Below are 15,837 nucleotides of genomic sequence, written 5' to 3'. Positions count from 1 at the left end.
TCTTGCTATTCTAACGGCAAACACCAGCCAACTCCTCCTCGCCCCGTTCCGTGATCAATTGATCAAAGTCAGCCCCCCCCCCCCCGCGTATGTGGTACCTAAGAGGTTACGTCCAATTTCGGCTTCCCTTTCAAAATTTTCTAGAGCTCCCTCAGGGGAGCAGCGTAACCCGGAGTGAGACTAGTGGCCAACAGGCTTGGAGCTCACATATTTAGTTTTGTACAGCCCCCAACCCATTGCAAGGACGCGTTTTGCGTACCTTTTAAATTTTCCTCCCAATTCTCCTTCGATTTTTCGATTTCGATTTTTTTTTCGAGGAATCAATCGATCAGTCATACAGAATAGCTGTACGTAACGATCCCAACAGTGGTTTTTTTTCCTTTCTCTCCTTCCTTCCACGTGAAGACGAATATATAATTTAATGTGGAAACTGTACCAAAATAAAACACACCAGGAATGTACGAAACTCCTCCAGAGTCAAGTCTCTAAATTCCGTTCTGTCATTCTGTGAAGCGTGTGACACAATTTATTTTTGTTAAAACCCTTTAGTCAAAGTAGTTTATGCAAACATTTGGGTAAAAAAGGCAAAATTATAAGCCGAGGGCCATGAGAAAGTCCAGAAGTTTTACTGACAGTATTGACACCACGAAACCGGTTACGTTATATTTATGCACGACGCCAGTTCAGGATTAAAAGTTGGTATTGATTTTGTCCCTGAAAATTGTTAAAAGTAGCCAGATCAAGTGACAAAGTCGCTAAATTGATAACACTGCAGCAACGGTTGTCATAATGTAGTTCCATACACGGCCGACTTGATGCTAGCTTCGCTTCATTTTTGAAAGCGAAGGGAGCATCAAGTCGGCCGTGTTTCATAACATCGAGTATATTGTAACATGTAACAGCAGTATTTTGTATAACAGGTACAGTACTACTAGTATGTAATGTAACAGTGATGGTTTGGAACAGGCCGTTACGTTATATTATAGTCATGACTCATAATGTAGTTCCATAACATCGAGTATTTTTTGTAACAGCAAGTTATTTTTTGTAACAGCAAGTATTTTTTGTAACAGGAGTATTTAATGTAACAGTGGAAGAGCCACGTACTACTAGTGCGTAATGTAACAGTGGTATTTAGGAACATGTACGGACGCTAAATGATCACATACTTTCCTGTATGCCATGTGATGCAGTACGATGTCATAATGAGTCGAGATGAGAATTCCTGGAAATGAAATCTTTTCTAATGCTAAATTGAATTCGTAGATCAGGTTTGTTCGAAGCAGGAAATGTAATGCAATTTTAAATTATTTGTAAATTGGTCACGAAATCGAAATGGATCCCAGTGGTAAATAAAACCTAACCTATTCTTCCTCTTCTGCTTAGCTGAAGGTCAAAGTAGTGTTCAATTTCTCCAAAAATTCGTAAATAAAAGCTATAATCATTTCGGCCGTGCTAAAATTCATATTAATAATGTACCGTCATGAAGAATAATAATCTCATTGTAATGAAATATGAAAATTTACCGTTGTACTTTTTTTTTAAACAAAAGAACTTCAATAATACAGTCATGTTTCAACAGATTTTAGTTTAATTTCAAGAATTGGTAATGAAACTAAAACTGTAAAATATTTGGAAATAAAACATAACCTATATATTTTCATCTCCCTTGATAAAATTCACAATGTAGTTACTATAATACAGGCATTATGTTATTTGATAGAATCCTATACTTAATTAACATCAGTTCCAAGATAATGTGTACATTTTTTAAAGACTATCTTCGTATCTTTACTATTTATCTTTTACTTTAGTTTCCAACATTTTTTTTAGTACGACGAAAACATTTCCAATTCTGCTTTCAAACAGTGGCGCCAACTTATATGGGCTCGTGGAATCCGAGCCCACCCAATAATTTATCGTGTTGCGAGATTTATTTAACTTAAGGCTCGTCAAATGTTTGAGCCCACCCACTGTTTTTCAAAAGTTGGCGTCACTGCTTTCAATAGTACCAAACCATAGACTTACTGTACCAAACATGTTCCGTTCTGTGGAACAGGCATTGTCATGATGTAGTTCCAAAGTGAAACGAGTATTTGTAACCGCAAGTATATCGTACTAGCTCAGAGCAACACTGTTATTTTGAAGCATAGTGTTCCAAGGTGCTGTTACTTTTTGGAACAGTTCCAAACAAGGAACGGTTCCAAAATAACTGTTACGTTATTTTTTCCCCACCTCTAGGGAGAACCACCCTTACTAATATCATCTTTCAGAACTCCCCTACATTATTTTCTAAGATTTACTTCTTTACCATAAACTTCTACTAGACAATGTTTTAAATTTTCCAACCTCCATTTCAATTCTACAATTTCCTAACTGACCTCTGTATCCAAGTTCTCCTAAACACACTTTCATCACACTAAACACGATTTGTGAACATTACATCACCAAAATAGATTGTAACTTTTTTAGCCCTTAGCTGTACCCGTCAGCGATAAAAGACTGCTCTGTGGTGACGAAAGCATAATTCTCTTCCTCTCATTCTTGTCGAATCCTGACGTCTTCTCTGACCTTTATAAGGGTAAAATAAGAATATAAGATGGAAACAAACTGCTTGAAGAAAACCTTTCTTACTTGAATAATAATAATAATAATAATAATAATAATAATAATAATAATAATAATAATAATAATACTTACTTACTTACGGCTTTTAAGGAACCCGGAGGATCATTGCCGCCTTGACATAAGCCCGCCATCGGTCCCTATCCTGAGCAAGATTAATCCAATCTTTACAATCGTATCCCACCTCCCTCAAATCCATTTTAATATTATCTTCCCGTCTACGTCTCGGCCTCCCCAAAGATCTTTTTCCCTCCAGCCTCTCAACTGACACTCTATATGAATTTCTGGATTCGCCCATACGTGCTACATGCCCTGCCCAACTCAAAATCAAACGTCTGGATTTAATGTTCACAATTATGTCAGGTGAAGAAAATAATAACAATAATGATAATAATAATAATAATAATAATAATAATAATAATAATAATAATGAGTGATAGCAATACTTTCATTATGTGTGTTCAGCCTTCCTTAAAATGTTAAAATTGATCATTAGAATGTTTTCTAGTGCATCCAGTTCTGTATTCATAGACTATTCTCGATAGTCGGGTGCGGTATGTATGATATTAAGGTGGATGGGAGAAACCTACGCGCTTTTGGACCAGTAATATGGACACACTGTGCTACCTTCAGATTTTGATGTAGCCAAGAAATGATCGGAAATACTTGGAGCGCTCTGTCACGAACAGTGTTATTTTACTTGCAGTAAATCAAAGGTACGGAAGCTCCAACTCCACTTGCTACAGAAAGCATGCTAAAGATTTTTGTCGCCTCAGCCATAGGATATCTTGAATTCGTAATAAGTGATCTTTCTAATTATTTCTGTTCTTATAAATTATACTGAACACTCTTTATACGTTTAGTTGTGTCCTCGCCTTCATTTAGGTTTTTGTAAATAAATAGTTAAGGCCGGCAGCATATTGCATCGGACATTCTGTCTCGGACAGGACGTATGCTGTCAGCCTAGACATTCATCATTATTATTCTATAGTTTACTTTATATCTTTGTCAAAATACATAGTAATTTTTGAGATGGCGAAGCAATTATCTGACAATGAATCTACCTGTATTTAAATAAGAAGGTTGGCTGTGAATTTCAAGACAAGGTGAAAATCTTTCTCATAGCCGGTTTACTCACAACAGATCGCACGGGAATATACATAGGCCTACAGTACACCGGCATTATCTACACTTACCTACAAATTAATGCACGCGATTATGATATACATGCTTAGCTACACACGTATATATGCACACACACGCACACGCACACAAACATACACAGACACGCACAAACACACACATACATACATACGAGTAGATACATACGTACATAAGTGGCGGCTCTACAATAAGAACTGCAGAGCTGCAGAACCGCCATTTAAATGGACCTGTAAAATTAAAAATGGAAAATGTGCTTTTATGTAATCTAGTTCATTGTTTCATTTATTTTTCCAATTCATTCTCCTTCGATTCGAGATTTTACTGTCTGTAGGAGCCTTGAACTGCTGGAGAATTTTATCTGTAGTGTACTTTTCGGATCTGTGCTCGGCAGTTCCTGAAGCTCAACGTAGGGTAGTCGGCAGCAGAAAACTGGTTTTCTTCACCGTCCCATAAGACTGCATTAGAGCTGCAACCGAAGCAGATCTGTTCGAGTATACAAAAGAACCGTCAACACCCTCATCTCTTTATGACCTGCGTTAGAACACAGGTTTCTAGACTACTGTATATCATTACAGTTCCAGTGTATTATAGTACTGTGGGTGGTGTGATGATTAGTCAGTGTGTCTAAGAAAATATTTTATATTAAAAATGAATGAAATGAAAATCTAATCGACCAAGCCTTTTCAAAATTAAAAGAGAAATTGCACGTTAACTTAAGAAATTAGGACATCCTACACCAAATTTAAACTTGGAAATTTCTGGAAAAAGTCCAAGAAATCATGTAGCCTACTAGTCATTTTAATACCGAAATGTGTAATGGAAACGATTGGTTTTTTGCTGCGATCATGAAAACGCTTTCTCCCCCACCCGTGTATTCTGTTTAGAGGAGAAAATACATGGACAAAGACCGGAGTAAAGGATTTAGTTAATTTGACTTAAAAAACTATAAGAGCATGAAAATTCGAAAACTCATTTCAAGTCAAACAGATTTGTCACTGTTAACGATATTAAAATATTCTAACACAGCTTGATTCTGCGTATTGGATTAACATTCAGAAACAAGAAGGAAATGTTTCTCAAAAGAGATATGGTCTATCTAAAATAAATTAACTGTGTGAAATTCTGTGCCGCATTTGAATGAGCGATTCGAGGACTTGCTGAATCAGGAGATTCAACAAACCGCGGTATATTTCGGGGTTTGACTGATTTTACTTCACATTTAGATTAAACTTCCAAAGATCATTTATAGGGCTCGTCACAATTGAAAGGAACTACGAAAACAATTCAAAATTAATTGCTGGATAGCAATAAAATTATTGGAAATTTCTCTTCACTGCCACCAAGACATGACGCTGAAAGTTTGGTGCAAACTATCTTAACGGAATTTAGGCTTAACGGAAATTCAGTCATAATTGAACCACATGAATTAATTGTGCTGGTTAATGGCGGGGCTAACGTAATGAGTGGGAAACACGGAGAATTTGTATTGTGTTCCACAACATATTTCTTGCCAAGGAATTAAATTTAATAATGCAACAAACATGTTCACAAACTGGTCAAGTTACGATACTTTATTGCAAATCTGTAGGAACTCCCAGCTCTCTGTTTTATAATTCCGTCCGCCGGTACGGGTGTAGGCTAGAAAAGTTGACGTAAATAAATTCGGTAGGAGTTAAAAGCGTTCGAACGATAAAAAGTTCCTGATGGTTGTTCATTCAGGTATCAACATGAGGGGCATATCTCCACTAGGTGACTAGTTGTGCCAGGTGGGAGAGGTGTAGCGCACGGATTGTTGGAGTACAACTTCGAGAAGGGACTGTAATTACACGCGTTATCCGATTTAAATGCAATAAACGGCATGCGTTTGCTAAATACACTATTTTTCATGCAGAACTGCCAATCTTTATAACCGCGGGTCGCTACTGATACATACATACATACATACATACATACATACATACATACATACATACATACATACTACGCCTACATTGTACTTAAAAGTTCTCAACAAAAAAGTTCAGGAAATTGTAAATGCGAACCATTCAAATGCTCATGTAGGTAACTGCGTCTAGTGATGGTTTCATGAGCAGGTGCTTAATTATACATTTTGAAGCGACATTAACAGGACAAGTGTAATTAAACGTGCTGTTAGGTAAGACATCGCATTTTTCCACTCGTTCCCACCCATTTCTATCGATGCCAAATGCGTGCCAGAATGTCGTAAATAGACGTCTGTGTCATACATGCGTAACACTAGCCATTACGTCACTCTATATTTTGTCAGAGATGACGTAGTGACACGTGATATCGAAGAAACAAGCAGCACCATTGTGACGTTGTGGATGAATGTTTTTCACAACCCCCAGAGAAGTTTTAAATTAGGAAAAGCTGCTTTGGACGTCGGTAGAGGACGCTTTTAAAGATATTTTGGTAACGCGTATGACGTCATTTTATATTCTACAGGTCAAAGCTACCACAACAGCGTGAAGAAGTGGCTGCAGCTAGTGACAACAGAGTCGCGGTTGTCAAGGAGACACGTGCTTTCTTCGCAAGTAGGGCATGCAGTATAAGCATGCGCTAAATAGATGACGCAAGTTGGAATCTTCAGATCAGCAATTTTTGGATTGCTTCCCGAAAAGGAGAATATTAGCATTGTCAATGCTTGATTACACACACGCACGCATGCATTCACACACATAATATTATTTCTGTCTGTGAGCCGGTTTTGAGGAACATAGATACCCGAATGCCTTCAAGTGTCAGTTTTACACACTAAAAATTCCAGTAAATACTAATTTTGTAGTTTTGGCGAAGAAAAGTAGTGTTGAAGAAGATTATCTGATGATACTACTGTTTCCTTTGTCGCTACTGTATTTTTGTTATTCCCCCACAATCCATAATCTTCATCAGTTGTGCAATAAAAACGGAAAAATACTGCACCATATCATCTTTTCTAGAAATTGTAACCGACGCTTGAGTATTAGGTATGATAATAAGCTATAGCCCTTTAATATCTGAAATAGGCATATTTTTGTGACTTCCTCTACTGCCTGTTGTGCTGCTTGATTTCTAAAACATATGTTGCTTTATACAGGTTCTACCACTCAAATAACAATGAACTTCTGTATTTACAACGATTATTACCAATATATGGTTGCAATATGGAAGAAATGAATAAATTATTTATAATGCATAATTTATGGTTATAAAGAAAATTCATAGCCTTCCTAATATATTCATTGTGTAATGATAAAAGAGCTGATTTTGTGCTTTATTGCTGTTGATGAAAAAAAATGATTTTTATAAGATTTTATAATTTAATTCCATATGTGTTTAGCTAAGTTGGGACAGGAGACTTCACTGATCTCGAAGTAATTTATCACCGTCACCGAAACTACCAACAACACTACCACTAATGTTACAATTCTTATTGTTACTAATACTATTATTGTCTCACGCCGCGCGCCGTAACGTCTTGCCTATGGTATCATGCACTTGGACTAGCGTTACGGTATGGGCACTGACTCCAGTCTTCATGGGAGAAAAAGCTTTCTCGTCACTTTTCAGCTAGTGTATGGGACCGGTGCTCACCCAGCATTGTGATGAATTTGACCGGTGCTCACCCAGCATTGTGATGAATTTGAGAAGCTACTGTCGGTAGCGAAATCCGATTTCGTGATCCAGTTACAACACCTGGGGGGGGGGGAGGAGATCATAGTGCTTTCCACACGTTACCCTCATACTGGTAGGATGATTCTTCACTCTGCTGAAGCATGTGGATGTGAAGATGGCAGTCAGCTAGTAGGCTTTAGCCCTCTATTATGTTATTATTATTATTATTATTATTATTATTATTATTATTATTATTATTATATGTCCATAGCCCTATGTCGCAAATTTAGATATGTATTAGTGACATTTTAAAAATAGCACCATGCACGCAATAGTTAAAGTTCAAGTTTGACGTTGACTGAAGATCACATGTATGTTCGAAAACCGCATAGGAAATGGTTGTTTACGCAATCTAAATATACATATTTTATAAGTATAATAAAATAATACAAGATGAGCCACTTACATGCTAACCAGCGCATGGCGTTAGTGCCATCTTTGAGCTCTGTGCTCGTTGCCGTGTGCGGGTATTGTAGTGTTTCCTTATCAAATGAGATATAAGTAGTTAAAAGTTACATTGTTGTCAATTTTATGAAAGTAAGTTCTCAAACTGGCCGTCTTAGTTGTCTACACATTTTCGGTATGTCTTTAGGAAACTATCTATGAGTTACTATAGTTCTCGTTGAGAAGTGGTAGCATCTTCTGACGGCTCTTCCGTGGTGAGTGGGTTTGTCTTTTGTGAGATATTTTAATTTACCCCTGTCATAAAAATCGCAAGGGGTTAGTTCAGGGAACTGAGTGTGCCACAGATTCCTACTAATAATTTTGTCCTGGTTAAATACACTCCTAATTCCTCTCATGGAAACATTGGCTTATGAGCTATGGCACAATCCTCTGTTGATTCATTCTTTAAAAGGGGACGTAAAATCATATTCAAGTTTGAGGGAATCAACGGATTTCTCATAAAATATTGAACATATTTATTAGTAGGTATATGTGGCCCCTCGGTCCTTTGACCTAACCTCCTGCGAATTTTGTATCTGGAGTAAATGAAAATAAAAAGTGTCGTATACAAGACAAATCCACACACCTTGGAAGAACTGGAATTTAATATCCATCGGAGATAGCCATCATTTCTTAACGAGAACTGCAGCGAACAGCAGACAACGAAGACAGCCAGTTTTAGCACCTCCTTTCATAGAATTGCTAAATAACGTTTTAATTGCTGTTATCACATAAATTGTTAAGCAAAATGTAAATGTATGGTTACATCACAGTCGCTCTATGATACCCGCACACGGTAACGAACGCTGAACTGGACGATAAAAAAAAACGCCACGCGTTGATCTGCGCGTCAGTAATATAATACAATAAAGAACATAATATAAATACACAGAATAACCCAAAAAATGTATAAGTTACCTTGTTTGTTCATCAAAAACTTTGGAACAAATTGAGATGAAATTATTGCTTTTGGGGAAATTATACCTTAATGTAGGTGTTCAAAGTGACCACCATCAGCAGCCAAAAACTGTCGATGCTGCCGAATTGCACCACGAACTACGTTCTGTAACGTGTACAGTCTGATAGCTGCACATGACATTTCTATTTGTTCTCGTATCGCATCCAGTGTAGCTGACTTTCCCCGATAAACAACATCCTTTAGGGTACCCCATAGATAGAGAGGTGTTACGTCTATGGACCGTGCGGGTACTCAACAGACCTATCCATCGTCCGGGTAGAGTTTCATCCAGATACGCCATGACATCTCGTTGGTAGTGGACTGGGGCGCCATCTTCTTGCAGAGAAAAACCTCTCGTCCCCATACAGCTCTCGTATGGCAGGTACAATTGTTGTCTGAAGCATCTCGAGGTACACCGCACCGGTAACTATGCCTTCAAAGGAGAACGTCCCAATCAAATTCCGAGAGGACAAATCACATCATACATAAAGTCCCGATAAATTGACATTGATGGATGTGCGGATTTTCGGGGGCCAGTACACGCAATTGTGGCAGTTTAGATTACCATTCAGTTTGAATTTTACTGTGCCTCGTCAGAACAGGCAATGCTACCTGGAAACTCCGAATCCCCCCGTAAATTGTTTTCAAACTGCTCACAGTACTCAATTCGTCGATCAGGGTCGTCCTCATTCATTGTATGCAGTAGTCTTGGAATGTACACTTTCCACTTTGCAGTCTTCAAAATTCGCTGTACACTTGATCGACTGACTCCGGTTTCAAATGCACACTGCTTCACAGACTTCTGTGGTGAAGGCATAAATTGTTGTAACACTGCTGCGGAAGTAGCTGCAGTTGTTACTGTTACAGATCATCCGAAAGATCCTTTATGCATATCGTTAGCAGTAGCACTGGCTTCGAATTTGTCCCGAATACGCGCAATTGTTAGATGTGTCGGCGGCATTGTTTGAAACTGGTTCCGCCATTGTCGCCTTACCCCGCTGATGTTTTGAAACTTAAAATACCACTTCAAAAAGTCTTCCGCTTTTCAAACGACAATCTTGCATCCGACATTTTGTTTTCACACTACACCTGAGCGCTCATCTGGTCACTGCCAACTAGCAATATTAAGCTAAAATTTCTCCGAAAATGAGAATTTTATTTCAATTTGTTGCAAATTTATTGATGAACAAATAGTGTATGGCTTCTCTGTGGTATACTATGATAAATTATCGTGTCATATAAAGTAACGTGTTACATAAAGAATATTATCAAGGTTTTCTATATTCTTGGCAGAAAAAAATTGTTTCGTTCTTGAATTGGGATGGTGGTGGTGGTGATGATGATGATGATGATGATGATGATGACGACGACGATAATAGTGGAAGTTTATTGTCGCTTGTTTGTAGTCTACTGTGTAAGAGTCTAAACTTTGAACTTTTGGAATGAAAACATGTTGCAGAAAGAGTGAGAAAACCAGTCATAATAGGTAGTTATGATACAAACACAACTGTGGAAATGAAATTCAAATTCAGAGATTGCTATTTCAAGTTCGCTGAAGACTTTAATGATAATTCTATTTGGAGAATATGCTCACACAATAAATTGAATGTAAAATGACTGATGGAAGAACATAAAAAATGCAAGTAACTGACTGATAGTAATGGCACACACACGCACGCACGCACACGATTTGTGCCACTAATATACACACACAAATACATACATACGGTATAATTAGGGAATGCTGCTGGGAGACTTCATGTTGCTGCAGAAGGTGGGGGGTCTTTGAAAACCGTCTTTAATACAGATTTTTGAGGCGAGTAATCCTAATGTGAATGTTCTTTAATGAATTTATAATACACTCAGCACAATTCTCGAAAATAGTTTAAATACTTAAACCTTCATATTTCCATGTTTACATATATTTTACAATTCAGGAGGGTGTAACTCACTCAATTTTAAAAATATAACATACGTTTATACGAGTATAAAGTTTTTTCATCACAATGATGTGAGAAATCAGATGCTAGAGTATGGCATGATCTTCATGAATTACTTCATATATAATTAAGCTCTTATATAAAATCTAAAAAAAACGTTGCCGTGTAATGTAAGAATCCGTTTCTTTAGCCACGATATTGCAGTTTATGTCCAGTTTTTCCACAGACTTTTAACATACATTTATGCCAAAATTACTAGTATTTTTTCACAAATCTGCTATTTCATTCAAATAAAGAATGTCTAAGTCGCATATTTTATGAACATTCATATGCAATTCAAAGTGAAAATTATTTATTTTATAAGATGTAAGTATATAAACTGAGCACAATTGCCTTTAACTTTCATAAAATATATTCAAGCTGGTTGGATGCCTAAAATTTCGTCTCTGTCTTGACAATTTGTGAGTTTCACTCACGGCACAAAATATCATCTTAAAAATTTGATTGTCCATTGCAAGATTATCAGAAGTAACTAATTAATAAAATGAAAATAAGGTCTTTGGCAATCACTAATTAGTTGTATATCCCGGAAATTCTAGATTATGGTTGACGAAACAGGCTCGTTTGTTTTATTCAGCAAAAGAGATGTTACTTTTTAGTGAAAAATATTTTGATAATATACTTTCTAGTTATGTTAGATAAGATACTCAATCTCAAAACCGTAAACAATTTTGTTAATAATGTGTAAGAAATTCGTATTATAGATTGGAATAGCGAAATTCTGTATATTGAAGATGGTCAGCACCATGAACTTGCCGAATATAAACGATTATGAACAGAGGTAAAATGAAATACGATTTTTTTTAAATCGGTAAGCACTTTTCTAAATTTAAAATATTTAATTATAAATGTACTAAATCTTAAAGTTACTTACTTCGTCACCACGGGCTGTGGTGGTCTCTATAAGAGAACTAAAACTGCTTCGGCTCCCGTGATGAGACTTTCTGCGAAGTTCTGATGGCTCGTCTCTTCCTGGGGAACCACCCCGCTGCATTCTTGACAGACGGTCATTCTCCAAACATAGGCCAATAGGAATGCCGAAGACCAACCCGCCTCCATTATCTGAAATGTCATATGAAAAAAAAACATTGCCTTTTACTAGCATATACTTGTATTTACCAACACAGAGAAACCGTGTTTGGTAGTCTGTGGTCATTGAAGGAGCCATATTTATTGTTCCAGCTCGAATTGAGTTTTATCTGTAGGCCTATTACTTCAACTCCGTATGATGTTCAAAGTTAAACGATTGCTTGCTCAGTACAATTAACGACAAAACCATACCACAACGATCAGTTTATTAAGTATAGCAACACTGTAAAAAAATATTGGGTTATTATTAATGGACAGATATTTAAATTGGAATAGTCATGTAACTCACAACTGTAAGAAAGTATTTTCATTGCTCCACTCTCCCAATCATTTGCGAAATTGTCTGCCTCTTTCCATAAAAAGAAACATTGTTGAATCGCTAGTGATGACCCATTTTGATTACTACGATTCTCTCTTGACAAATATAACTGTCAATTTAACTGAAAGATTGCAATGTGTTCATAATGTGTGTGTCCGCTTATACTGCAATACTCGTAGATTTTACCATATAACGCCATCTTTTGAACCTTTTTCTTGGGTCCGCCTAAAGGAGTGAAGAATAGTACATTCTTTGTCTGTTATATTTAGAATATTATTCACTTTTACTCCAAAATATCTGAGAACTCGCTTTGAATATCTTACAACGTTACGGAATCAACATCAGGTCTTATCATCTATTACTCGTCACCGTACCTCTTTTTGTTCTTCCTCTTTCACCGTGTCAGTTTTCCGCTTATGGAACTCCTTATCTCGCCATGCCAGGAATTGCACACGGTTAATCAATTTAAATTAAGAATTACTTACTTTTGCATGGAATTGATTTGTGAGTGTTAGCCGATTTTTATAGGTTATTCTGTGATTATATAAATTGTCATTCGGGCCTACTATAAAGTTAGAATATAAATATGATTATTGTACTTAATTATGTATCATGTTTAGTCAATATTTCATTTTATGTAAGCTCCTTAATCTGCAAGATAATTTTATATTTAAGTATTACTACTAGTATGAACCTTTGATTTACTGGAAGCAAGTAAAGAGATAGGTTTCGAAGTAAATCCCGAAAAGACAAAGTAAGGTAAACATTGGTAATTTCGTGATAATTTCATTAAAATTAATTGAAAATGCAAATGTGTAAATAAATCCTTATTCCGATTTTTCATCTAAAAGACGATAATTTTCTGTACAAATCTGGAGACATAAAAGATTGGACACGTTCTTGAACAAGTGCCGAAAACCACTTTTACAACTAAGCTAAAAGGTTGGTTATTTCGTGATAACCTTGGTAATTTCGTGATATTACATTGATAATTTCGTGAGAGGTAGAAGAATTGTGGAAAAATTCATTAAAGTCAAATGAAATTCTCATTTATTGTTACAAGACTTCAAACATAGTAATTCCGTCTAATATTCATAGCAAGAAAACATAGAAATACATATCAACATATAATATGAATGAAACGAAAGTAAAAATTGAAATTGAAAAGGGATGTTCTTTGCCCTGAAAGGATGAACACTTTTATTACTGACTTTACTATAGCTCCAAAAGTAATGCATAACATTTGTTTAAAAATTACATTTTATCATACAGCTTTGCTATTTTCACAGAATGTAGATACATCCTTCAGGAACAAAATGTCACTTTTCCACATAATCCCCGTCCCTTTCAACTGCCTTACGTAACCTAGGAACGAGGGCCTGTAGACCAGCACTGTAAAAGTCTGGACCAACACATCTGAGCCACTCTTTAGCAGCGTGCACAAGGGAGTCATCTTCTAACCCTGTTCCGCGAAGGGATCCTTCAGTTTTTCAAAGAGATGGTAATCGCACGGTGCCAGTTCAGGACTGTAAGGCGGATTTTAAGTGTTGTTTATCCGAATTTTCTGATCTGGTCTGTGGTGTTGTGACTGACATATTATAGCTGTGCGTTGTCGTGCAATAGCAGAATATCCTGCTTCTCCCGATGTCGTAGAACACTACTCACTCGAGCTTGAAGTTTCTTGAGAGTTGCCACATACGCGTCAGAATTAATCGTGGTTCCGTGTGGCATGATGTCCACAAGCAAGGGTCCTTCTGAATCGAAAAACACAGTAGCCATAACTTTTCCTGCCGAAGGTGCACATTTGAATTTCAATTTCTTTGGTGAATTTTCATTATGCCACTCCATTGTCTGCCTCTGTCTCCGGTCCAAAATGGTGGAGCCATGTTTCATCTTCTGTCACAATTCTTGCAAGTAAATCATCTAGCACTTATCATTGACACTTAGTATGATAACAAATCAAACAGAATCTACACTGAACCCACTGCGTCCCCCTTTTCTTTTTTTGTTATCACATCTTATCTTCAGATTTCTAAAATTCGTATTGTAATACAATTTTTAAAATAGTATAAAATGTAACGCTTAATGTTCAACAAAATTTCGCCTCAAACAGCTAAGATTTCTATCAGTAAAGCTAAGCCTATATGGCGACTACAGCTGTATCTAAAATTCCAAAAACATTTTCTAAAATTTCATTAAGATATAATAAATCATTGTACCAAATATCATTTACTTACCTTTAGTAATAAGTCTGTAAAGTAATTACAAACATCCACAAGATTTATACGCCTGAGAAATCGGCGCTAACTTGCTCTCTCCAAACATAAAATCTCACTGAAGCAGCTACAATAGTCACATAAAGCGTAACTGTATGTTTCTGGAAACCGGATAACATATGCAATCCCTTGGCGGAAATTTGAATCTCGTAACACCATTGGTTAGTTCACGAAAGAGCAAAGAAAAATATCACGAAATAACCACTGCCACGAAATTACCAATGTTTACCCTATATGGTTATGTCTCGTGACGAGAATATTGTACGAAATGGAAATATAAAAACTGGAAATTTATCTTTTGAAGAGGTGGAGAAGTTAAAATATCTTGGAGCAACAGTAATAAATATAAATGATACTCGGGAGGAAATTAAACACAGAATAAATATGGGAAATGCCTTTTATTATTCGGTTGAGAAGCGTTTATCATCCAGTCTGCTGTCAAAAAATCTGAAAGTTAGAATTGATAAAACAGTTATATTACCGGTTGTTCATTATGGTTGTGAAACTTGGACTCTCACTTTGAGAGAGGAACATAGTTAAGGGTGTTTGAGAATAAGGTGCTTAGGGAAATATTTGGGGCTAAATGGGATGAAGTTACAGGAGAATGGAGAAAGTTACACAACACAGAACTGCACGCAATGTATTCTTCACCTGACAAAATTAAGAACATTAAATCCAGACGTTTGAGATGAACAGGGCATGTAGCACGTATGGGCGAATCCAGAAATGCATATAGAATGTTAGTTGGGAGGCCAGAGGGAAAAAGACCTTTGGGGAGGCCGAGACGTAGATGGGAAGATAATATAAAAATGGATTGGAGGGAGGTGGGATATGATGATAGAGAATGGATTAATGTTGCTCAGGATAGGGACCAATGGCGGATTTATATGAGGGCGGCAATGAACCTCCGGGTTCCTTAAAAGCCAGTAAGTAAGTAAGTAAGTAAGTAAGTAAGTAAGTAAGTAAGTAAGTAAGTAAGTAAGTAAGTAAGTAAGTAAGTAAGTAAGTAAGTAAGTAAGTAAGTAAATAAGTAAGTAAGTAAGTAAGTAAGTGAGTAAGTAAGTAAGTATAACCCTTTGATTAAGTTTCTGGCTGATATGTGTATCTATTATCAGGGAGTACATCTCACTTGGCGTTATGTGTCGGAGGAAGAAAAATTGGTTGTATGCATCTGAAGTCTGACTAGTGTAATATATAGCTAGTCGGTGATGTATGCAATGGAGTTGGAAAGGAACTGACTACCCTACCCTATTATCACCTGGGCTAGTTGCCTCGTACGTGGTGCCT

At 36.7% G+C, this 15,837-nt stretch overlaps 1 protein-coding gene across 1 annotated transcript in view; it reads right to left on the bottom strand.

Annotated features, from left to right (window-relative positions):
- Nucleotides 1–15,837, bottom strand: part of LOC138715396 (uncharacterized) — a 293,502-nt gene that overhangs the window by 85,805 nt on the left and 191,860 nt on the right. Inside the window, exon 4 of the mRNA XM_069848254.1 lies at nt 11,741–11,928. Coding sequence (XP_069704355.1) covers nt 11,741–11,928 — 188 coding nt within the window. The remainder of the gene's footprint in view (nt 1–11,740; nt 11,929–15,837) is intronic.

Source organism: Periplaneta americana, chromosome 15 (genome assembly GCF_040183065.1).
Source record: "Periplaneta americana isolate PAMFEO1 chromosome 15, P.americana_PAMFEO1_priV1, whole genome shotgun sequence".
Taxonomy (NCBI): domain Eukaryota; kingdom Metazoa; phylum Arthropoda; class Insecta; order Blattodea; family Blattidae; genus Periplaneta; species Periplaneta americana.
Note: the sequence above shows the minus strand (reverse complement) of the source record. Positions and strands in the feature narration are given on the sequence as shown.